We start from the raw sequence: 26,092 nt of genomic DNA on the forward strand, positions 1-26,092 counted from the left end.
CAACTGGCCCTGCATGGTTCCCATGCCACCTGGTGGTGAGAACCCCTCAGACAGCTCCTGAGCCGCACATACCATTGAATTGGCTCCACCCCAAGACCCCTTAAGGGAGTCCCAAAATCAGGGGAAGTGAATGCACAGGCACAGCATCCCCCCACAAGGATCCATCCCAATGCCCAAACTGCCAGAACAAAACTTTTTAAAAAATGACAAGGAACAAAACATGTTTTAAAAAAGAGCAATCCCTAACAAGAGAAATGCAGGGAATTTGGGAGGGGATAAGCTGCACAAAACTGAGGGCAAGAGCTCTCAGGCGAAGGAAAAAGTGACTGGGCCAAGGTCAGCTGGCAAGCTTCATGGCAGAGTGAAGATCTGGATTCGGGTCTCCCACATGGTAGTCCAAAACACTAAGCATCACTACACACTGCCTCTCTCAAAAGCAGTGAGAACCTTTCTGTCATTGTGTCTCTCTTCACCTTTCCTTGAAAGGAAAAGCCCGTAACAAGTGAGCAAGCCAAAGAAACACTGAGAGCGACCACCTCGTGACAACACGACAGCTCACACTAAATAAGTAAAAGAAGGAAAAGGCCTATTTGCCTTACCTCCATCTTGCTGTGAGTTCATGATATTCAAAGCAAACAGCATTGCGTTTGAGAACGTAGTCGCTTCTTCCTTACTGGCGAAGTTCAATCCATACACCTGCCGTGCATCACGCCACTGATGGAAAGTGGGCGTCGCTTGATTGTACTTCAGTCCTTTCACAATTGAATAATTAATCACTACCTAAAATGGAAACAACAGAGCGGAATACTAAGAAACTGAAAGAAAACTAAATGAAGCAATCACTACCAGGTAGAGAGAGAGAATTACCATACCGTTTGAAAGATGTCTTCACAGACATCACTTAACAGACGATGCTCATAAAATCTCTGCCTCCTCATCTCCTTTTAGCATTTTCATATCCTTTTATATTACAGTCAAAAGAAAAGTTGTCTCTACAGAGAATCAAGCATTGATTTGCATGTTACAGAATATGCAGTTGGAGTCTGGGGTGCCCCCAACTGTGTTCAGTGCATTATGCACAAATGTTACATGCTCCCATCCCCAAACCATTAAAGTGTATGAAAATGGTGCACAAGAAATACTTAAGTGTATTCACCGAATGCATTAGTTGTAATCCAAACTGGCACAGCATGCACAGGAATTGCAGGATTCATGTATGAATGTTGCACAGGGAAGAGATCCTGGACCTAACTTACATACTGCATAATGTGGAAATCTTAGAACGGATTTGCTGGTTCATTATAGCCAACTATGCTTACTTTTGCTTATGGATATTTGCTTCAGCCTACACTTGGTAAAGCTGCAGTACTGCAGTCCAAACTCTCTGCTCATGACCTAAGTTTGATCCCAGCGGAAGCTGGGTTCAGGTAGCCGGCTCAAGGTTAACTCAGGCTGATTCTGCACTCACCTTGCTCCGGGACAGGCTTCTATTTCTGTGTGGAGCAAGCTGGCGATTTCACACCAGTTGGTCCATGCCGCCATTTTGTGTGGGGCAAACCCATGATTTGCCACACTGCAGTGTAAATCTGAAAAAACAGGTTTACATTGCTGCGCAGCAAATCGCAGGTTTGCACCCCCGCACAATGACGGCATGGACCAACTGGTGCAAAATTGCCAGCTTGCTCCGCACAGAAACAGAAGCCTGCCCCGGATCAAGGTGAGTGCGGAAACAGCCTCAGCCTTCCATCCTTCCGAGGTCGGTAAAATGAGTACCCAGCTTGTTGGGGGGCAAGCATAGATGACAGGAGAAGGCAATGGCAAACCACTCCATAAAAAGTCTGCCATGAAAACGTGATGCGACGTCACCCCAGAGTTGGAAACAATTGGTGCTTGCACAGGGGACTACCTTTATCTCACACTGCAATACTGTTCCAAGAAAAGTCCCCTATAGAAGGGGGGGAGGGCTATGTATGATATTGTATGCTGTTCTTGTTTGGCTAGATTCTGAATGTTTTGGAAATTATTAGATAACAATTAAAATCAGCAAAGAAGGGCAAGTTTCTACAGCCAGTAGTTTGTCCGTTTGGTCAGTCCTCTTTAGTTTCTACACTGCTCTCATGGCAACTCACAATAAAGACAACTAAAACAGAATAGAAACACAAAAACAGTATTCCAATATCAAAAGATTCCAGCTGGCAGAACAGCACCAAAGCTAAAAAGAACATACAAAAGCAAGCAAGTTGGTTCTATTACACCACAAGGCCTCCTGAAAAAGAAAAAGCCGCCACCTTTTGAAAGAGAAAAGCTTCTGCCACTTTTCTAAAATTTGTGACAGAGTGGCAAAGATCCACAAATTCTAGCATGGCGTGCTGTTATCCAGCAAATCTTTCCCCCTCCCACAAGTCCTCAGAATGACAGAATACTGGGGAAATGGAAGGGCATGTTTAGAGAAAGCACAGGGGAAGTGGTGAGGAAAGGAAAGGAAAGGTCCCCTGTGCAAGCACCTGTCCAACTCTGGGGTGACGTTGCTTTCACAACGTTTTCACGGCAGATTTTTTACATGGTGGTTTGCCATTGCCTTCCCCAGTCAGCTATACTTTCCCCCCAGCAAGCTGGGTACCCATTTTACCAACCTTGGAAGGATGGAAGGCAACCTTGAGCCGGCTACCTGAAAACCCAGCTACCGCTAGGGATCGAATTCAGAGCTTAGGACTGCAGTACTGCAGCTTTAGCACTCTGCGCCACGGGCTCTTGAAGTGGTGAGAGAGACTGCAAAAAAGAAAAAAAGCTCTATGCGAATGAAACAAGACCAGCACTTCCAGCAGAGTCTTCTGGCACGCAAGAAAGATTGAGGGGGGGGGGTGGTATGCAGGAGGAAGGGAGCCTTCTTTTCTTCTATGCAAGACTCTTACAGAAGGCTGAAGCTCTTGTGTATTTGTAATAGCTGGTTCTTTAGAAATCAGCTGGTTGACAAGAAACAGGTGGAAAGCAGAAAGAAGCTGTTGTCTAGTAGCTTCAAAATCAAGTTCGGCATCAAGTGTAAGACAATGGATAAATACCCATGTGCTGGAAGTAATGCTTTTGCCACCTTAGAGAAATATTTTTTTTAAAAAAAAAAAAGTTAAGAGTGGCACTGTAAGGTGAAAGGCCTGAGCCAAATTTCCAAAAGTCAGTGTAATGGCTATCATAATCAACACTTCGTTCGTTTGGTCAAGGCTTGAATTTTACTCCATCTTCCCATATATCATTTTGTCCATTCCTCCCTGTTCTTACCCTGCAAATCCTTGAAAAACAAGATTCTCGGGACTGTAATATAAGCAAATATAAGCAATAACCAAATAGATACATGACTGAAATTTAAATATACACACACACAAATACAAAATAGTCTCAAAGTTTTTTCTTTCCATGTCACTTCCAGATAATTTTTAAAAAGTTAAAATGCAGCAATCTGAAAACAGATTATCTCCCCCCCCCCCCCCCCCGCACCAAAAAGGCAGTATCAGACTATGGTAGAAAACAGTACTATTAAAACACTCTGCAAGGGCCTGTAGCCTGCTTCAGTGCCCACAACCATAACAGTTATGGGTCAAGGGCATATGTGGGGTCAGAAACCAACATACAATAGCTTTTGGGAAATCATGCTGTTTTTGCCTAGCTCACCAGGCTTGGCACCAGGTAAATCTCAGTGGGCAAGGAGTTCCACAGTTAAGACACCACAACTGAAAAGGCCATGTATCTGGTGCTCACCGACTTCTAGTGAAGGTGAAGGCACACGGAACAGGACCTGATAAGCTGATCTTAACTGAAAGTCAGGCTTATATAGGAGTATAGGACACAGATTAAACAAAATGCAAAGTGTGTGGTGTCTTTCTGGGGTGGAAGAGCAGATAGTACCTAGAGCTGTGCACATGAGTTTCATTTTAACACTGATGAGGAAGATACTGGTGGAAACCAGAGTTACTCACTTGCTGATCTTGTAGTTTAACTCCGACTACTCTAAATGTGTTACTGGCAGTGTTGTGGTAGATGTTGATCCGACTGAACCCTTGCTGGCCGGGCTTTATTGGCACCCATTTCTTACTGGTATCGTCATAGACCATGACTGACGCCCGGGCTTGGCAAATACTCTGCTCACTGTAAATTGGAGAAAAAAAGAGAAAGAAGCAGCTATTAAATAAGAGAATGTGCAAACTGTATCACATTTATAATCAGAAACAGAGAAGGCAATATTCCAGAACTTAAAAGTGTGCTGTCAATGATGGACTGGATCATGTAGCACCTCTGGCCACCATCACACCTGCCCATATGTATCCTGGCACCTATGCACTTCTTTCCAAAAGCAAACCTGGCTGTCCTCCACTTGATTACAAAGTCAGGGCTTTTTTTGTAGCAGGAACTCCTTTGCATATTAGGCGACACACCCCTGATGTAGCCAATTCTCCAAAAGCTTATAGGGCTCTTAGTACAGGGCCTACTGTAAGCTCCAGAAGGACTGGCTGCATCAGGGGTGTGTGGTCTAATATGCAAAGGAGTTCCTGCTACAAAAAAAAGCACCCTGATTACAGTAGGCAGCACTTCAGAATATCCCAGGAGGCTTCATCTTTGTGTCAACAGGGACATTTTGAAACAACTGCCTGCATGCTTGGCCTGGAACCTCCTAACATTTTGTGGAACCTCCCAATATTATGCAATTGGACCCCACCCCCATAGCAGCCATTTTATGATTCATCACACCCTCCATTTTTTGCTATGGTAGCCCCTACCTCTACCTAACATTACAACAGGTTTGACAAAAATTCCAGACCCCAGGTTTAGAACTCTACAATGCTGGTCCCCAAAGTGGGTCTACAAAAAGAATGTCTTGAATTGCATATTGAAGTTCACTTAAAGCGGATCAAATACTGACACATTTCAGCCAGCCTTTTGTACACAAAGGTAACCATAAAATCATGACCTTGTGTATATATATATAAGCATACACATGAAGCTGCTAGGGAAGCCAACTCCCAGGCAGGGCCTGGGGATCCCCCAGAATCACAGCTCATCTCCAGACTATAGATATCAATTCCCCTGGAGAAAACAGATGCCTTTGGAGGATGGACTCTATAAAGCTGCCTTATATTGAAACAGACCATTGGTCTATCAAGATCAGTATTCTCTGTTCAGACTGGAGGCAGCACCAATTGCTCAATGTTCATAAATACAAGTTAGACGGAGTCCTCCTCATGTAGATGTCAGTCCCAGGAATAGAAGGCAGCCCAGTTTACATAAACTAACAATCACCAGACTCCAAATTGAGCTTCTTTTAATCTGCTAACAAACATTTCCATGATTTTGCATGCTAATTCACTGCCCACTTACTCTATATTTAGGACTGTTTGCCATTCCATCCTATTGTCTGATGAAGTGTGCTTTTAGCGCACGAAAGCTTACATTCTGAATAAAACTTTGTTGGTCTTAAAGGTGCACCTTGACTCCTACTTTGTTCTATTGCTTCAGACCAACACGGCTGCCCGCTTGGCTCTAACCTCCTCTATGTGTTCACAAGCTGATAAACCACGTTTTGCATACAAATTGCTTTTTCACGAAGCCAACATTTCTGAAGTTCTGAGCAGTCCAAAGACCACTAGAAGCAATTCTTACATGTATTCACAGATATAAAAAGGTAAAGGTAGTCCCCTGTGCAAGCACCAGTCATTTCAACTCTGAGGTGACGTTGCTTTCATGTTTTCACGGCAGACTTTTTACAGGGTGGTTTGCCATTGCCTTCCCCAGTCATCTACACTTTTCTCCCAGCAAGCTGGGCACTCATTTTACCGACCTCGGAAGGATGGAAGGCTGAGTCAACCTGGAGCTGACTACCTGATATAGATGGACACAAAAATGAGCCATTTTAGAGACTGTGAGCTATTGGAGTCCTGTCCTCTTTTGGAATCTATCTTGATTATACGGTATCGATGGTTTGGTTGTCAGTTTGTATAAAAATATTTTGAGATAATAGAGAAAGAATTTGTGATGCATATATGTGTTTGTTATGTTGCACAATTGTTTTATTGCACTACAAGTAAGAATGTGGGCAGGTTATCATGAACGAGCTTTATTGGAGGAAAAACTGTATTTCAAAGTCACTTCCCTTCAAAAATAAGAGAGCTGTTCATCTAGCAGATCCTTTCCTGATCCATGCTGATGACACCCAAGGCTTTTTCTGTAGCAGGAACTTCTTTGCATATTAGGCCACACCCACCTGATGTAGCCAAGCCTCCTGGAGTTTACAGTAGGCCCTGTACTAAGAGCCCTGTAAGCTCTTGGAGGATTGGCTGCATCAGGGGTGTGTGGCCTAATATGCAAAGGAGATCCTACTACAAAAAAAGCCCTGCACCTCATTTTTTTGCTTGTGGCTGAAGGAGATGCTGTGGCTACAGACCTGTGGTCTTATGCAGTCATGCCAGAACTGGATGATTTTGCACGCAACAGTTGTAGTGTCAAGCCTTTCCTGTGCTTTCTGTTTCCACCTGCTACACCACCTCCCCAGACTGTTCTCTTCTTAACTGAACCGGGGGGGGGGGGGAGGCTAGGAAGAGGGTACTGCCACAAAAAAGCAGTCGATGGGGAAGGGGTGATATTACTGATCTACTTGGTATTTTCCCAGCTGTGCTATATAGCTGATCAACACAACTTCCCATCTAAGATTTGGGGTACTGCCTCTGCAGCCTGGACCCCCATCTCCTTACCCCTCAGTGTTCCTTGTCCACTGGGACTGGCTTAATGCATTATAAAAAGCCCTTTAAAGGGCCAAGGGTGAGGACAGCAGAGCTCAGCTCCACCCACCTTCCCTATAATGATGATGGAGGGAGTGTCCACGCACATACTGCCCTGAAATCTCACCACAGATCTCCCTCTGAGCCTGAGAAAAACATACAAAGGGGGACAGATTCAGGTGGGTAGCTGTGTTGGTCTGAAGTAGCAGAACAAAGTTTGAGTCGAGTGGCACCTTTGTTGGTCTTCAAGGTGCCATTGGACTCAAACTTTGTTTTACAAAGAGAGAGTTATGGAAGGGGTTGTGGCTTAATGGAAGAGCCCCTGCTTGGCATGCAGAAGGTCTCAAGTTCAATCCCCAGCATCTCCAGTTGAAAGGACCAGGCAGTTGGTGATACCTGAGACCCTGGAGAGCCAATGCCAGTCTGAGAAGACGATACTGGCCTTGATCGACCAATGGTCTGATTCAGTGTAAGGCCGCTCCATGTGTGTTCATGTGAACAGCATGGACAAATCATGCTCAGAGTGAGCATAACATCATGCAGATGTTTCCCTTTAGCGTTGGGGCTTCCGGCTTTCCATGCAGGGGGGAAATCCCTGCGCGGAAGCAGCCTGGGGTGTATAGATATTGATCTGCTTAGGATTTTTCATATTCACATGGGGGGGGGGAGGAACAGCAGCAGTAACACAACATCTGACACAGCTGTTTAACATTTTGAAAGGTTTATCATTCAAGCATTTCCCCAGAGAAGCGTGACTATAAAAGAACGCTGTGGGTTTCCAAGCACAGGAGAGCACAGAAAGCCTTAAAGCAAAAGAAGAACAGACATTTTAAGGGAGGGAAAGTGTTATCTTTCTAATACAGCTGCTGCAGAGCAGTGGCATTCTCTAGTCAACCCGCAAGAGACATCCCCTTCACAAGTCCAAACACACACACACAGCTGTGCACTGTTCATCGACTAAAACAGCAAAACTTATGGTTTCCTCCTCTCTAACATTTGTTCCAGAGCCCTAAAGCTTCGCCAGACAGATGCTGCACCACAGCAGACATACCAGAAAGAGGGCTTTTGTATGATCAGCCTGGGAAATATGCCTGGTAAATACTTTGTTGTTGTTCAGTCGCACAGTCGATTCCGAGTCTTTGTGACCCCATAGACCAAGTCAAGCCAGGCCCTCCTGTCTTCCACCATCCTCCGATGCCCACTCAAATCCTTGTTAGTTATATTAGTATCACTGTCCAGCCATCTCATCTTTTGCCATCCCCTTCTTCTTTTGCCTCCTGTCTTTCCCAAGGCTACATTAATGATCACAGACAAGGCTTTTTTTGTAGCTGGAACTCCTTTGCATATTAGGCCACACACCCCTGATGTAGCCAATCATCCAAGAGTTTACAGGGTTCTTAGTACAGGGTCTACTGTAAGCTCCAGGAGGACTGGCTACATCAGGGGTGTAGGGCCTAATATGCAAAGGAGCTCCTGCTACAAAAAAAAAGACCTGATCACAGAATTCTAAAACTTGGATTCCCCCCACCCCACCCCAAGACAAATTTAAGCCTCTGAGGGATAGTCCTGGACATCTTGGTGCAAAACCAATAGCTTTATGTGACTAAACTGACATGGGGAGGGGGGAATAATCATTGTGAATGAGGAGGCCATACCAACAGCATTAAAAAAATGTATCCTTTTTTTGCCATCAAGACACTGCCAATTTATGGTGATGCCCATGGGGTTTTCAAGACAAGAGAAAGAGGTGGGTTTCCATTGCCCACCTCTGCATAGCAACCCTCAGCTTCCCTGGTGGTCTCAATCAAGTACTAACCAGGGCTGACTCTGCTTAAATTCCAAGATCTAAAGCAGGCTAGCCTGGGCTTCCCAGTTCAGGGGCAGGTGTACCTATCACATACCAAAGAGGTGCTTAAATAAAGGTTCATCTAGAAGCTGAAACTGCTAGGGAAAAGTCCAGATCAGAAGTGGCCGAACTGCGGTTCAGGAGCCACATGGGCTCTTTCATACATATTGTGTGGCTCTCAAAGCCTCCACCGCCCCGTTGGCCAGCTTGGAGAAGGCTTTTGTCTCTTTAGATCACTTTTCCAAGCCAAGCCAGCTGGTGACTTGGAGAATGCATTATAAGTTAAAGTTGCTTTCTTTCCACCTCTCCCTCTATTTCCCTTCCTTCCTTCTTGTGGCTCTCAAACATCTGATGCCCATGTCTTGTAGCTCTCTCAAACATCTGACGTTTATTCTATGTGGCTCTTACATTCAGCAAGTTTAGCCACCTTTGGTCCAGATCATTACATTTCAGAGCAAAAGCTTCTTGTTGTATTTATACACACACACATACATAAATCAGCTTGCAGTCCATAACAGACCTATGTGGTAAATCCAACTTTACAAGTGAAATGACAAACATACATATAAGTGAATGGAATGCTGGGCTCCACTGATTCATCTATAGATCTTTGGAAATATTTTAAAGTGCTCCGCCCAGGAAACTGCAATCGCAGTAACTGAAGAAAACAACAATCCAAATGATTTGTTTTAAATCTAAGAAGAAAATAAATGACAGGAAAATCCACTTCCTTATGAATGCATGCAGACGTTTAAGCAAAAGCCAAAGAGTAAACAATTGCCTTGATTTCACAAGCCAGAAGCAGGAAAGACAAAAATAATTTGTTTTAAACATCAGCCACTGTTTCAATAACAGTTGGAACATGTTTCTGTGAATCTCTAAAAAAGGGCAAAAACAATGGCAAGCTACAAGAGGGGAAAAATAAAGCGATCCAAGGGAACAATTCCAAATGTGGCAATTTAATAGCAGAGATCCTGTAGCACACTGAGCGCTGGAATCTGTGTTTTTGTTTCAAAATAAAAGAGAGCTTTTAAAAACACATGCAAACTCCTGAGGGTCAATCACCCAAGATCTTCCCCACTGTAATCTGAACTGCAGCTAGAATTCAGATGTTACAGCTGACACAGGACTGCCATTGAAAACAGGAGTCTTGTGACTCACTCACCTTTCCTGTATTCACAGTCATCTCTAGGAACACAAACTAACCCATTGTACTCTTTTGCAACAAATAATGTTGATGACGGAAGAGGAGGAGACTGGATTTATATCCTGCCCTTCACTTGGGAGTCTCAGAGCAGCTTACAATCTCCTTCCCTACTCCCCACAACAGACACCCTGTGAGGTAGGTGGGGCTGAGAGAGTTCTCAGAGAACTGCTCTTGAGAGAACAGCCTGGAGAGAACTGTGGCTTGCCCAAGGTTACCCAGTGCCAGCAGCTGCATGAATGGTGGCAGAGAAACCTGGGATCATGAAGATATAATGTCATGCATTTTATACTCCTAGACATTACTGGGGAGAAGAGGAGATGATGCAGGCCACGTGTCGGATGAGCAGCAGCAGTTTTGAGCAGCAGCCACGTGTCGGATGTTACCTCTTATTCCAAGCATGAAACGAGTCCTGGTTGTGAATGGGTCTTGCATGTGTGTGTGTGTAAAGTGCTGTCAAGACATGGTGACCCTAGCAAGGGGCTTTTCAAGGCAAGTGAGAAGCAGAGGTGATTTGCCATTGCCTTTCTATGCAGTTATCTTTGGAGATCTCCCATCCAAGTGCATATACCAGAGCTGACGTTGCTTAGCTTCTGATATCTGACAAGAGTGGCCTATATCACGCCACCTTCCTTTCAGAACCGGTCTTACACAATGACTATAATGGTGCAGATGGAGGAAAATTTTCCTCAGGGATTGTGTCCCTTACTCAGTGTCCAAAGTAGCCTTTCACCTTACAGAAGAATGGCCCACGGACAGAATAATATGGATTCAGCTACTGAGAAGGCAGCATCCAAAACTGAGTCAGAATACCTCTGCCCCAATTTCCTTTTTTAACCAACCCAGGGATGCCAGTCTTCAGTTGAGACCTGGAGATTCCCTGTCTTGTGACTCACTCACCCTTCCTGTATTCACAGTCATCTCTAGGAACGGAAACTAACCCATTGTACTCTGAGTTTTGCAACCAATAATGTTGATGACGGAGGAGGAGAAGACTGGATTTATACCCTGCCCTTCACTTGGGAGTCTCAGAGCAGCTTACAATCTCCTTCCCTTTCTCTCCCCACAATAGACACCCTGTGAGGTAGGTGGGGCTGAGAGAGCTCTCAGAGAACTGCTCTTGAGAGAACAGCCTGGAGAGAACTGTGGCTTGCTCTATTCTAGACTATAGAGATCAGTTCCTCTGGAGAAAATGGCTGCTTTAAAAGGTGGACTTTATGGCATTGTACCCCAGTGAGGTATCTATTCTCCACAGGTGCCACCCTCAAATCTTCAGGAGTTTCCCAACCTGGAGTTAGCAACCAACTGGTGGCCAGGGGAGGGAACCTAGCAACCTTAAACTCCCCACCCCCACAGTATATTTGCTATGCTGGGGGAGGGGATCGCTCTCTTCAGTATTTGTGGGTCTCTATATAGACTTGCCTATCTTTCTGCACTCATCCTGTCCCCTCAATGGCTCTACAGGCAATTTCTAAAAACTGCATAAGGAATTCTTTTTTTCTCTTCAGCTAGTTGCTGCTGGATTGGTATAAGATGAAGAGGTGACTGGGATAATGAGAGAGCAAATGGGCAGCCAAAAGTGTAATGGTTAGATTGATCTTTAGTTGATTAAAGGGTGGAGGGCAACTGTAATCAATGAGGGCCTAATTTAATGACCCGCTATGTAAAATTAAGAGCACAGGCCTGTTTATATTGAGACCATTTTGGCCTTTGGTGCATTAATGAATGGAGAACGGGAAAAGACCACATTAAAAGATGCCCTCTTCTTCTGACACATCAGTCAATATCTCAAAAGGCACCTTACATTGAAGTTTTGCTAAACGGTGAATATGTTTAATTTTAATTGATCCATTAATCAAGCCATCAGAAGGAAGGCAAATTAACCTACTGACTGCCTTAATAAACCTCCTTTATCTGCAAATTTGACTTGCAGATAAAAGATACCTGTCTACCTCTAATTACTTTCACAAGCAATCAAAGCTTCTAAGCGACGGTAGACTTTTCTTCACACTGCAGATGTAATGGTTTCTGTAACACAAGGCCGGGCAGCCAGACCAAACTCATTTAAAGTTTGCCAAACTCCCACCATACTAGGATCCATCTAGGAGACCAAACCTTACTCATACATTCTAGTTGGTGGCTTCTGTCCCCATAGAATACAAGGGCAAATCAAAATTGTGGCAAAAGGCTAATTAATCTGCCCCCAGTAGCTTTCGCCTAAGCAGGGCTTTTTTTGTAGCAGGAACTTCTTTGCATATTAGGCATAAACCCCCCTGATGTAGCCTCTTCTTTCAAGGCCTACTGTAAGCTGTTGGAGGATTAGCTACATTGGGGGGGTGGGGTATAGCCTAATATGCTTTTTTTCCTGCCACAAAAAAAGCTCTGCAGCACTTCAGCACAGTACTATGACAACTGTTTAAACTGCTCTATTTCCCCTTTCACATTTAAAAAAGAGACAGTGATCCTTACAGGAAATGACAAAGTGGGAGAGCCTCATGTGAAGCCTCCATAGCAGGTGCATGCATAACATTGCCAGCCTCCAGGTCCCAGCAGGAGATCCCCCAGTTTCAGGGGCTCTTCTCCACCACGGACCAGCTGGCCAGCAAGGGAAACCCCTCTCATAAACAGGGACACTGCCATGAAATATCCCTGATGTGATGATGTCACCTGGAAGTGCAGGGACACTCTGGTATTTGGGCAAACTCCATGGTTTTGAGGGTGAAAAAACCACAGGGTTTTGCCCAAACACCAAAGCATCCCCCGCAACTTCCCCAATACAATGAGGTTACTTCCGGGTGACATCACTGCATCAGGGACATTGCACAAACCCACCCCCGGAAAGCCCCCCAAATCCCCCTACCAGACAGGTGAAGGGACCTGGCAACCCTATGCATGCAGCTGTTACACGTACATACATTCTCTCTCTCTCTAGATTTGAGATTCTCTAAGGCTAGAAGAGAGAATCTCACATGCAGTGCTACGGAGGCTGCGTAAATAGCCTTATCATTCCAGCCAAGTCTATTATGGTTTGCCACTCAGATCTTTCCATGAGTGGGGGAAGCATCTGCCACATCTCATGTGAATAGGTAAGAAGCAAATTATCCAAGGCCTCCCAGACCCCTAGGGAAGGGGCTGTGACTAAGTGGTAAAGTGTCTGCTTGGCATGCGGAAGGTCCCAGGTTCAATCCCTGGCATCTCCAGTTAAAAGACTCAGTCAGCGGGTGATGCAAAAGACCTCTGTCAGGGAACCTGGAGAGGCACAGACATCTGAGTAGGCAACACTGAACTTGGTAGATAAGTAATCTGGCTCAGTATAAGGCAACTTCATGTGTCCACATTTAACATAGATTATTGTTTCTCCATTGTTTCTCCTTACAAGCAATGGCAACAAACAAAAAAAACCCCACAACCATATACAACACCACTAAAAACACATATCATACTGTGTAGACCCCAGCAGAGCCAATTCCTATCAATGAGCCGCGTTTCCTTTTTAATGCCCCACAAATGGACGCAACAAGGATAGTTTATTTCACATAAGATGTTTAAAGTTCTGGTAAGCCTACAGGAAATCAGAGACTTGTGGTCAAATATGCTGTATTAGAAAGAGCTGGCTACCCTAAACCACAATCAGCATTGGCTATTTTAATAAAAGGAAATGAAACGTCATAGTACAGGACATGCGGCTGCCCTGCCGTGCTAAATTTAGCAGGTCGGTGAGGCAGAACGAGAAGACCACAAAGATGCAGCTCTAGGTTGCAGACTCTAAAGACCTTGCGGGCACTAGGTAAAGTTCTTTAAATAGTGTATCAATTAATTAATTTACTTATAGCCCACCTCCACAGCTGAGACTCAAACAAGAAAGATGGAATGCTATGTCTAGTGATGCTCTATATTCTTGGTGCTTGGGAGGGGCAACAGTGGGAGGGCTTCTAGTATCCTGCCCCACTGGTGGACCTCCTGATGGTACCTGGCTTTTGGTCACTGTGTGGCACGGAGTATTGGGCTGAATGGGCCATTGGCCTGATCCAGCATGGCTTCTCTTATGATCTTGTTAGGATCATGTAGCATAAAACAATGCAATCAAATAGCATGAGATGTCCAAACAGACAATACAATAGAACTAGGATCACAAATATTAGAAATAATGCAGGAAAAAGGTATCAAGCAAGAGATGTCATAAATAATGCCACCCCTCCCACCACGTAATTACTATAATAGAAAACAATGCAGTAAGAGCAAGATAATATATAATCTGGGCTTCTTTGTAGCAGGAACTCCTTTGCATATTAGGCTACACACCCCTGATGTAGCCAATACTCCTGGAGCTTACAGTAGGCTCTATAAGAAGAGCCCTGTAAGCTCTTGGAGGATTGGCTACATCAGGGGGTGTGGCCTAATATGCAAAGGAGCTCCTGCTACAAAAAAAAGCCCTGTATACAAGGAACAGTAGAACAGACTGATCCAAATATAATCATTTTCCCTTCATAAAAGCTTTCTTCTGGATCATTCTGTTATACTACAGCCTTTTTCCCTTTACAGAAACACCCTCCTGAACTGGTTTTTGTGTTTTGGCAGAATGATAGAATGGTGGAGCAGCTAGATTCCAGTCCAGTAACACCTTAGAGACCAACAAGATTTTCAAGGCTTGAGTTTTCTAATATTAAAGCTCCCTTTGTCAGTTACTTTTGTCAAAGCTTTGACTCTCAAAAGCTCATACCTTCGAAATCTCTAAGGAACTATTGGAAACAAATCTAGCTGTTGCACTGCAGACGGACATGGCTGAAAGAACTGTAGGGACTTTCCTGACTTCTTTGTTAGAAGAACTGACAATGTATCTTGCTCAGTCCTCCAAGACTACAAACACGCATAGAACAAACTAGACAGACAGGACAATATCAGTTACCTTCTGGTTTGCCCTAACCAAAAGAATGTGACTCAGGGAACTTCCTTCCTCTTTGTTCTCCTCCTCTTCCTACTTCTTTCCTGCATGCATCAGGAGGAACAGCATGGTGTCTCTCCTCCTGCACTGAACTAAGCAGATGGCCTACTACAATCCAAAACCACCCAGTTAGTTAAAATAGTTTAGATACTCTTTCTTTCCACAGTACTTATAATGTTCCCTCAAAGCTGTGGAGTCTTGTGAGCAAAAATTCTACTTCATGAGCTACTGGCATTAAAGTTGTGAGCTACTGCATAAATTAGCTTGCTCTAGGACAATTTTTCTTGAGCTGAGACAAAAATGTGTGAATGAGAGGCTAAAAAAATTGTGAGCTAGCTCACACTAACTCAGCCTAGAGGGAACGCTGCTTATATGTTATGTTTCTTTTAATAAATCCACCAGTACTGGTTTCTGTAACATAGTGGGTTCGATGCATGGAGAGACGTGGTTGGAGTGATCAAAGCTCTTTATTGAGAAACAGCACGGCAATGGTTAAACTAAAGACTACTGAACGGGGCCAACTGTGTACTGTCCCAAGTTCCCATGCTAGGACGCCATTGGGTCATTTGAACCAGCAGGGGGCCTGTGATTGGACCAGGGAAACAGGGATTTAGATCCTGCTCCCCATTGTTCCTTTGTCCCCAAGCTCAGTACTAAAGGCTCCAATGAGCCTGGCAGGAACTCCTAGATAGCAGCACAAGAAGGACACAGCATACACAACAGTTTCTTAACTTAAAGCAAGGCTCTCTGTGCAGTTTGTGAGTTAGTGTGATAACCATTAGACTAGGCCACACTGCTGTGCTGAAGCTCAGAAGGAGCGCTCTGCTAAGAGAAGGTAAAGACGGCTGCCTGACCAGTCCAGCCATCCTAAAGCAGGCCCAACGTTCTTCAAACAAGCGAGCCCACAAGTGGGAGATGCAACAGAGAAGCATGGGCACGGGCAGCTGTCAATCTCACCCATTTGCAGAGCAGTGCCCTTCTGAAGGCTTTGGCCCTTTACTGTGCCTGGTTCCTAACGGATTTCCCCCTCCCGGCCCTGTTTTCCCACTTGTTTTTTGATGACTGTTCTTGGGCCTTCAATGTTCACATGACAACCGAAATTCCCCCTGTGGAAAAGCCTTACTTAAAACATTGCTGCCTGTAAAAGGAACAGACACAGCAGTAAAGAGATTCCGAGCTTGGCTCCAAAGCATTCTTTGATATGATGCTGCAAAAGCCTGGTGTTTGGTTTTGTTTGCTTGCTGTTTAAGAAGACAACGATATTGGATTTATATCCCGCCCTATACTCTGAATCTCAGTCTCAGAGCGGTCACAATCTCCTTTACCTCCCCCCCCCCCCACAACAGACACCCTGTGAGGTGGTTGGAGCTGAGAGAGCTCTTACGGCAGCTGCCCTTTCAAGGACAACTCCTAAGAGAGCAATGGCTGACCCAAAGCCATTCCAGCAGGTGCAAGTGAAGCAGTGGGGAATCAAACCTGGTTCTGCCAGATAATAGTCCACGCACTTAACCACTACACCAACCTGGCTCTCATACCTTATTTCAGGGGTGGCCAACAGTAGCTCTCCAGATGTTTTTTGCCTACAACTCCCATCAGCCCCAGCCAACATGGCTGATAGCCGGGGCTGATGGAAGTTGTAGGCAAAAAACATCTGGAGAGCTACCGTTGGCCACCCCTGTCTTATTTGATTACCAAAAGATCCATCTGGCCCTGAGGAATAATTTGATACGCTGAGTTACACCTTTCTAAATCCACTGACGTCAATGGGCTTAGGGTATAAACTCCACTTAGCACTGCGCTGTAAGGATATTTAATGCTATATTCATTTCTGGAATAAAACATGTTTAGTTTAGGGGCACAGTGGTCTCCACTAATAGGAAGTTTCTTGTTTGCCAATATACACACTAATAGAACAAGACATGAAAGAAAGAATTCACATATAATTTTTTAAATGTCCTGCCATGAGTGGTGTAACTTCATGCATTTAGTAAACTAGACTCCAATCCAAGAAACGTAATGTCATACTACATCTGTTTGTCTTCAAAGTGTCACAAGCTTGAAGGTTTGAGCTGGGTAAGGAATTTTATGGGTCCTGTGACAAAATTCTTAGGCTAGAGAAGACTAAAAGCAAGGAAACCACCCCCTACAAAAAACAGAACCTTTTACATAAGATGTCAGCTCACAGTCAGACACTAACAATCTAAAATAAAAAAAATGTAATAATTTTCTAGTGTCATGGATTTCTTTTGCTCTCCATGAAACCTGTTCTGTGTAGTATTTTTAGACATCCATAATGCTTTAAACTGTGGTCTGGTTTTCCTTTTTGCATGAAAGCAGGGGCCTTCCAGGAGACAAAATTTTATGTTCCATCTATATTTAATGATATTGGCAGATTTTCAGGTACAGAGGCTGAAAGTGGCTTAAAAATAAAAGAAAGAAGCGATTCATAAAAACTAGATCCAAATACTAGCAGAATATACATTTCAAAAAAACAAACTGAGTTCTTAGAAATCCTGGAAGAACATCTTTACAGATTTGCAAAAGAAAGGCTTGATAGTTTCCCCAAGGGATCAACAACACAGGTAGATGCTAACACACAAAAAAAGCAATTTCTGAGTGATGTTGATCTCAGATGGTAGTGAACTCAGTGGGATTACTAGTTAAAATGTTGGATTAGGATCTAGGAGACCATGGAAGTTTGCTGAATGACTTTGGCCAATTGTACTCTTAGCCTAATATACCTCACAGGGGTGCTGTGACGATAAAATTGAGCAAAGGAAGAAGATATTGGATTTATATTCTGCCCTATACTCTGAATCTCAGATGAACAAAGCAGGAGTCAAGTTTCACCTTAACGGTGCAACTTGACTTCTGCTTTGTTCAACTGCTTTAGATCAACACAGCTGCCCTCTTGGATCTATCTGAATCTCAGCGTCTCAGAGCAGTCACAACCTCCTTTACCTTCTCCCCCCACCCTTCAACCAGGGCCAACCCTGTAATTAGGCAAACTAGGCGACTGCCTAGGGCACCAGCCTTCTGGGGGCACCAAATTGGGTGCCCCCTATGTGACTCAGTGATGTTATCAGTGCGGGGAGGGGAGCCAGAAGTTAGCCTTGCCTAGATGGTCAGACAGCCTAGGGCTGGCCCTGCCCACAATAAACACCCTGTGAGGTGGGTGGGGCTGAGAGAGCTCTTACAGCAGCTGCCCTTTCAAGGACAATTCCTATGAGAGCTATGGCTGACCCAATGCCATTCCAGCAGCTGCAAGTGGAGGAGCGGGGAATCAAACCTGGTTCTCCCACATAAAAGTCTGCGCACTTAACCAGGACTCATGAGCTTCAGTAAGTTTCTGAGGTGTTTGGTGAAGGTCATCCAAACCCAGAATGATGAATTCAAAATTCTGTCAGGATAAGGTTGCCAGGTTCCTCCAGGCAACCAGCTGGGGGGGGGGGCACCTCACCAGCAGTAGCAAGCTGGCTCACCTGATATACAGTGACGTGTCTATGTCATGGTCCACATGACCTGGAAGTGACATAATCACATCCTGGACTTTGGGGTAATACTCTGGCATTTGTGCAAAAACTTTATGGTAAATTTGGCTTCTACTATAGAATTTTTGCCAAAATATCTCAGCGCCAGTCCTGATGTCCTGGACACAATGACATCACTTCCAGGTCACATGGGCAGTGATGTAGACACATCGCTGCATGTCGGATGCTTCTCCCTCTTTTGGGGGTAAGTTCCCCCCCTGCTGGGCAGCTGATTGGTGGCAGGGAGGTGGGGCCTGGCAGCAAGGGAACCCTGCCTCCACTGGGGGTCTGGCAACCCTATTTCAGAAGCAGAAATCAGCAATATCTCGAGCCAACATTAGCTGCTCGTATTATATACTGGCTCTGATGCAGGTTCCTTGCAGGCTTGCTTCCAATGTTAAAAGTCATAGTTTAAAAACAGGAAGAACTCCCATCTAGGTGAGCTCAGAGACAAAGGGTTTTCTGCTAATGAAAGAGGTGGAATAATTTCCACTCTCCTCCTGCAAATCCTCAACTTTCTCCCCTCATTTTGAGAACCTCCTAGCCACCAGGAGCAGCACCTCAGGGAGATCAATGGGTTGTAGCAGCTTTAGTAGAAGATTTAGTCTGGATCTAACCCCAAGACTTAGATACAGCTCTAGACTACAACCAGCACCAACACAATCCTTAAACCTCCTCTTGTCACTCCTGGACTACTCCTTTCCTCCTTCTGGCACCTCCTGGCTTCTTCTTGAGCTTGGGGCAAAAGAGGAATGAGGAAATCTCCCCAGCTGACCAACATCTTCATTACTCTTTGCTGATGCAGAAACATATCAAAGCAGAAGCCAGATACGGCTGCTGGTCAAGTAAGCAAACAAGCGGCTGCCAGGTTCAGACTGACCATCTAAGTCACCGGGAAAGCTCCTGATGCCCTGGAAGGGGCGCTGGAACTAGCCATGAAAATGCCATGCCTCAGTCACTACAGAAGCACTGCAGGAGTTGCTTGGCTTCAGCTGTGTCAGTTCACTAATTGCTTTTCTCCTGCAACATTGCTGGAAGCAATGTGGGAAGCAATCCCCATTGCCACTACTGCTGACTGGGTCTGAGATGGGCAGTCCCTTCAATGAAACCCCACAGGTCTGCATAGACTGCTCAGCTTTGGTTGTTCCTGTGCCACTTAAACCAAGGGTGTCAAGCTCATTTATTATGAGGGCTAGATCTGACATAAATGAGATCTTGTTGGGCCAGGCCATGTGTGACATAAAATGTAATGCCAGGGAGCAGAGTTATAAACTTTATAAAAGACACGGACATACACAATCAAAGATTTTTTTTTAAAAAAAAACTTAAAATAAAATATGCTTAAAAGATTCGTACTCTTGCAGTGTTTTGTTTATTTAACAGTCTCTGATAACTGACACCTCTTGCTTTGAATTATTGCATCAAAATCTGGAGACAATGTCTGTGCTGTAGCAATCGAGTAGGATGTGCAGGTGTTGTTTAGGTGTGTCTGTAAGTTGCAAACCTACTTTTGATTTAATTACATTCATTACAGAACTCTCATGGTTAAGGCTTTGAGCCTAAGACCCAGGGGGAAACATGAAATGGCTGCACATTGCAAGGTTTTGTACTTAAGTCGCTTCATGTGCTGGTTAGCCAATGGAGAAAACAGAGGCTTTGCTCTGTAGCTCCTGTGCGATTGAGCAAGCCTTGCAAAGCAAGCTGTGACGCAGAAGGAAGCGAGAGAGAGAGAGAAAAGAAAGCAGATGACCGTGAGTTGTTCGTGTGTCTGATAGGAGTCCTCTGGGAGCCTAATCCATCCTTTGGGCCGCACGTTTGACACCTGTGACTTAAACCTTCCAGTCTGCCCCTAGTAGTTGTTAACACCTGCTGCAGCCACACAGAGCCTTTCCACCATGTGCAGCCTCATTTATTGCAATATTAAAAGGACTCTTTCAGTCCAATTTTATTGCTCTAGCCTTAACCAATTAATTATGTTGTATGTATATGTTTTTCAGCTAAACAAAACTGGCAATTAATTTGTCAGCTGTAATGCCAGGTCTTTCATAGCAGTGGCACAATCAACAGAGAGACTTTCACAAAGAATGCTAATATCCATTGAATGAACTACATCTTAGAACTATAAATAACATTAAACACAGCTGTCATTTTCAACTTTCAGAACTAAAGCTATGCTGCAAAAGTGCCATACGTGACAGAGAAGCCCTCAACAAGTTCTAAACAGATTCTACGTTTACACTTATTAGTTGCTATACATCTTACATTTTTAATAATTGGGATAGATCTTGCCTACGTCTGAGTCCTAACCAATAATTATACCACAAAGAATTATTCAGAATGTAAGCTTTCATATGCATGCATACTTCTTCAGCTAACATTCCGAATAAAACGCTGTTGGTCTTAAAGGTGGACTTGACTCCTACTTTGTTCTCCCACTTCAGACCAACACGGCTGCCCACTTGGATCGATACCACAAAGAAAAATTAATAATGATTTTGAAGCCATTCATTTTGTGTTTTGCAGCAAGATGAATTAAGGGAGAAGAAACTTTATTTCCAGGAAGGACTAAATACTAGAAATGTAACAAGAGGGAAAAAAAATCACACCAGTTATATATCTGGATAGTCTTATCAACTTTATCCACTCTTCAGAAACTTCAAATCACAGTAGTATTAGTCCTTTTCTTTCACTCACTCACATACACATAAAACACAAGTAAAGTGAACTCACTTCTATATGCATGGTTCAAAAAATAAATTCTTATTGTTCATATAACATAATATTATTCTGCAAGAAAGTGGCCACAGATTCGCAGTAAGATCCCCACATACTTACCTCTGCGCCATCGAAAACTTCTGGTGTATATTTTAGGGGAGGGGAGAAACTAAATCTATCCAGTCTGCACTAAAACATAATCTTTGTAACTTCACCAATTTATGAAGCAGAACCTGAACTTAGACAAGCAATCTGACTTGAACGTTTACACAGGGGCTTGTAACCAAACAGGAAAAGGAAGCTTTACCAAAATAGAGAGCGTATGTGCAGGAAGCAAATGCTGTGTTTTTACTCGGGTTTCCCCCCCACCCTAAATTGAAATCTACTGTTTAGCAGAAAGGCCAATAAAGAAGAGGCTCAAGTCACCCAAACTGTGCCCACTTTGGTGACAAAGCTGGTGTTACAATCAGATGTTCCCAAACAAATAAGTCCACCAGTGCCAGTTCAATTCCTAGGATCAAAAGTCTGCACAAGACTTCTTTTTTTTCAAATAAACTTTTTAAAAGAGAGGGATTTGATATATTAGGGGATTTAATATAACAGGTGGGGGTCAGGTAGGATAGGACATCGGGCGCTGTTGGGGTTCTCAACCTCCAGGTGGGGCCTGGAGATCTCCCAGAATGATTTCCAGATGGCAGAAATCAATTCTTCTAGAGAAAATGGCTGCTTCAAAGGGTGGACTCTAAAGCATTATACCCAACACGGAGCTAGCAGCTCTTGATGTTGTTGGCTGACTGCATCACATCACTGCCACATGACTAAGAAAAGGGGAAACCCAGAGGTGACATCCATCTAGGGCTGCCAGCCACCAGATGGGACCCGAGGATCCCCCAATTACAGCTCATCTTGAGACTATAGAGGTCAGTTTCCCTGGAGAACATGGATGTTTTGGAGGGTGGGCTCTGTGACACTGTACCCTACTGAGGTCCCTGTCCTCCCCATGCTCCATCTCCAAATCTCTGGGAGTTTCCCAACCATGATCTGGCAACCCTATCTCCCCCATCCCCCACTGATGCCCAAGGGGGCCTGGCAACCCTACATCAGTCTACTCTAGGAATTGCTGGAAACTCTATTGCTAGAGTGAGGATCACTGCTCTAGACCAGTGGTGTCAAACACTCGGTCCCTGGGCCAAAACCACTGGCCCAGAGCTTTGACCAGGCCCGCCTGGCTCTTTTCTCCCCCTTCCTCCCCCTCCTGTCCTTACCCTTTGAAGCTGGAGACTGCAGTTCCCAAGCTCTCTGAAGCTCTGAGGCAGTCTCTTGCAGTTCCCAGGCTGAGTCTCAGTTCCTGGGCTCTTCCTGCCTTTGTTCTCTGGCTGCTTCAAGGAAAACATGGGGTGGATTTTAAGATCCATTCCATGTTTTTCTTGCAGCTTTGTCTTTGCTTTGCAATGGTTTCAAATGGAGTGAATATGGTTACATTTTCAGCATTCCTGTAGCCAGGTGAAATTCATGCTTCCTGGAGTTCTGGCCTTGCAAACAAAAGGTTGATGTTTTCAGCCAGTGTATCTCTATTGAATGGCCCTAATCTAATGAGTACTCTAATGTGGGAACCCACAGCCAAAGGGGGATATTATATTAGAAAGCCACTGCCAATATAAGTAGACTTATGGGGTGGGGGAGAAACTTGCAATGCCATTTCATTGTTTTCACAGAGTCAAAGCCTTTGTGCTTTTTCTTGATGTTTTATTTTTAAAATTGCACTGCCAAATTCCACTATTCCCCCACCTTTCCATCTTAAACAAAATACTGGAAGAGTTTTAAGCATGTTTGAGTTTTAAGTTTAAAAACAATATCTTTAACTGTGTTTGTCTCTGTCTCTTATAAAGTTTATACCTCCACTACCTGGCATTATATTCTATGACACACATGGCCCGGCCCCATAAAGTCCTATTTGTGTCCGATCTGGCCTTCCTAACAAATGAGTTTGACACCCCTGCTCTAGACTGACCCATATATTCAACAACCAAGGAGCAAGATGGTCGTTAGGTGGTGTGGTAAGACGAGGGCAGAAATTCACATTTATCTTACACATTCCACAGAAAGCCATACACTTATCATCTGCCTGTCTGTTGACTATTTCATGAAACACTTTCCTAATATGGAATCCAATAAGGTTTGCAGGAAGATTGAGACAGGATTTCAAATGCTGGATGGTTTAGCTCAAATGTTCCCAGTTCAATTTCATTTCCCCCTTGTGAGTTTTTATTTCCTCTTTCCTTGCACCAAAACCTCCCATTTAACGAAATGTGTTGTTCAACACTATGTTGCTTCAATTGTGCACACACAGACTATAACAAAAATAGCAAGAATGGCAAAAAATAGCATAGAAGGAACAAAAGAATCATTGGCATTAAAACTGAGGTCAACGGAAACTGACAGCAACAACACTATGTGGAATCAAAAAGGAACAACATGGCTGTTTCAAGTCATATCTATATTGAACTGCAACTCTCTTCCCCACAGAGTGTTTCAGTGACATGGTCAAAAACCTTCTCTTTTTTCCCACTTCCCACTTCCTATGACAGCCTACTGAACTCCTGAAAAAGTAACTGCTGGAGATTGGAGGCTAATACGAGTGCAGTTTGGGGACTGCAGTGAGAGAAGGGGAAATAATGTATCATTCTTAGTTTAAGAATTGCCTCAGTTTCCACAGATTTCACTGGACAAGTGAAGTGGAAGATTTCACTGGACAAATCACCAAACGTAGCTTCATCTTATCTGTTAACATGCAATGAAAACATCTTCCAGCCTGAACAGCAGAGTGACAGAGGGACACATGAACGCACGAAGCTGCTTTATACTGAATCATACCATTGGTCCGCCATGGCCAGTACTGTCTACTCAGACGGCAGCTCTCTCGGGTCTCAGGCAGAGTTTTTTCACACAACCTTCTGCCTGGGTCTTTTAAACTTGAGTTGCCAGAGGTTGAACTGGGAACTTTCTGCATGTCAAGCAGACGCTCTGTCATTGAATCACAACCCCTTCCCAGGGACTTTCCCGCTTCTAGCAATGCTTGAAAAGTGGCAAACGTAAAAGTCAGTCTTTTAAAAATTATGAACCACATCATTGGCTGGGGCTATCTAATATGATTCACTACATTCTCTCTTCTGCTTTCTGTTCCAGAAGAAGAAGATGATGATGATACTGGATTTATATTCCACCTTATACTCTGAATCTGCCCTATACTCTGAATCTCAGAGTCTCAGAACGGTTACAATCTCCTTTACCTTCCCCCCACCCCACAACAGGCACCCTGTGAGGTAGGTGGGGCTGAGTGAGCTCTTACAGAAGCTGCCTTTTCAAGGACAACTCCTACAAGAGCTATGGCTAACCCAAGGCCATTCCAGCAGCTGCAAGTGGAGGAGTGGGGAATCAAACCCAGTTCTTCCAGATAAGAGTCCACACATTTAACCACTACACCAAACTAGCTCTCAAGACTGAACACTTGTGAAGGTTTCCACACAGGAGTGGGTTTTATCGTTCCCCCATGCTGGTGCAGCTGCAGATAAAGCGCAAATAATTCACAGCAGCAATGGTCCTTCCACATGGAAGATTCCCTTGCAGTTTCCCTGCCCCAATCCCCCCACCACTCCCCCCTTTTCTCCTGAGCCACTAAAGCTTTGCAATTGTTATTTTAAAAAAATCAACACTAGAATATTGTGATATTGATATATAGTTGCAACAGTAGCTGTAGTTGGCTCACCTTCCATTTAGAAAAGAAGTTAGTCTCTTCCCCCTTCCCTTGCAAAGCCATACCTTTCCTCTTATATTTCTGCCACACCTATTATTACAATGGTATATTAATATAATGATATTCTAGTGCCAATTTTAAAAGCCAAAGAAAACAACACCGATGGTGGGAAGAGGGAATAGGTAAGTGTCCTAACACAAACATAACGGACGTGTAAAAGCGTGCTCTAGATTTAAAAATCCTTCTCTGATAACAGCCTTTTCACGTTTGGCTCTGTACCAACCTGTCATCATGTTCTACTTGTTCTTAGCCACAATACAACAGAGTAACAAATTCTTCCTCTTTTTGAGTGGGGAGGGGTGAAGTGAGAAGTCTGCTTTTAGAGGTAAGCTAAAGAGAAGCACATGACCTAAATTATAACTGTGCTATAAATTAGCTTTTGTTTTTCCTGACTGAGCCCCATAGTGGGGAGGAAGAGACTTTCCTAAGCAGCTCTGGCCTTGATCCACTCGTTCTACTCCTGAATCATTCAAAATTCACGCAAGTTGTATATTTTATACCCAGGGGTGGAATTCTAGCAGGAGCTCCTTTGTGTATTAGGCCATACACTCCTGATGCAGCCAATTCTCCAATAGCTTACAAAAAAAGAGCCTTGTAAGCTCTTGGAGGATTGGCTACATCAGGGGTGTGGCCTAATATGCAAAGGAGATCCAGCTAGAATTCCACCCCTGTTTGTACCTATATTTAAATAAACAGAAAAAGAAAAGGCCTCAAGTAATGTTCCCTCTAAGCTGAGGTAGTGTGAGCTAGCTCACAGTTTTTTAGCCTCTGGCTCACACATTTTTGTCTTAGCTCAGGAAAAATAGCCCCAGAGGAAACTGATTTATGCAGTAGCTCACAACTTTAATGCCAGTAGCTCACTGCATTGCCGTATTCTTTTTTTAAATTAGGGAATGGGAAAGTCTCCAGGCTCCACCCCAAAGTCTCCAGGTATTTCCTGAGTTGGACTTGGCAACCCTAGCTAAAGGCCAGGCTTGCAATAGCGAATCTACCACTGCAGTGTTTTTAGTCACATCAATACTGAACACGTATTTCAAATACAGCAAGGCTACTTATGTATGGCTTTTAAATTGGGTTATTTTATAACAGAATTGTATTTCAGAGCCCTGTGAGATTCTTTTAAAGTAAGGGATCCTGAAAACTCAGATAATTGACTGAGCCTCAAAATAACAGGCCTCTAAAAAAGATGAAAAGGAAAACAAAACAGAGGAAGAAATTTCAAATACCATTTGTCTGAAGTCAGGAACACTATTCCTGTCCTATAGTCATTAAAATTGACT

At 44.0% G+C, this 26,092-nt stretch overlaps 1 protein-coding gene across 6 annotated transcripts in view; it reads right to left on the reverse strand.

The window, feature by feature from the left end:
* Window positions 1-26,092, reverse strand: part of EVL (Enah/Vasp-like) — a 240,395-nt gene that overhangs the window by 117,910 nt on the left and 96,393 nt on the right. For 4 of the 6 annotated variants that reach the window (XM_060261598.1, XM_060261602.1, XM_060261597.1 and 1 more), the window contains exons 2-3: window positions 3,969-4,137; window positions 600-780 (exon numbers count right to left, since the gene is read on the reverse strand). In XM_060261598.1, the coding sequence (XP_060117581.1) occupies window positions 600-780; window positions 3,969-4,137 (350 nt within the window). Of the gene's footprint in view, window positions 1-599; window positions 781-3,968; window positions 4,138-21,118; window positions 21,296-26,092 lie in introns of those variants that run through there. The other 2 variants (XM_060261599.1, XM_060261600.1) reach the window with 2 other exon arrangements.

Source organism: Heteronotia binoei, chromosome 21, assembly GCF_032191835.1.
Source record: "Heteronotia binoei isolate CCM8104 ecotype False Entrance Well chromosome 21, APGP_CSIRO_Hbin_v1, whole genome shotgun sequence".
In the NCBI taxonomy this organism is placed as follows: domain Eukaryota; kingdom Metazoa; phylum Chordata; class Lepidosauria; order Squamata; family Gekkonidae; genus Heteronotia; species Heteronotia binoei.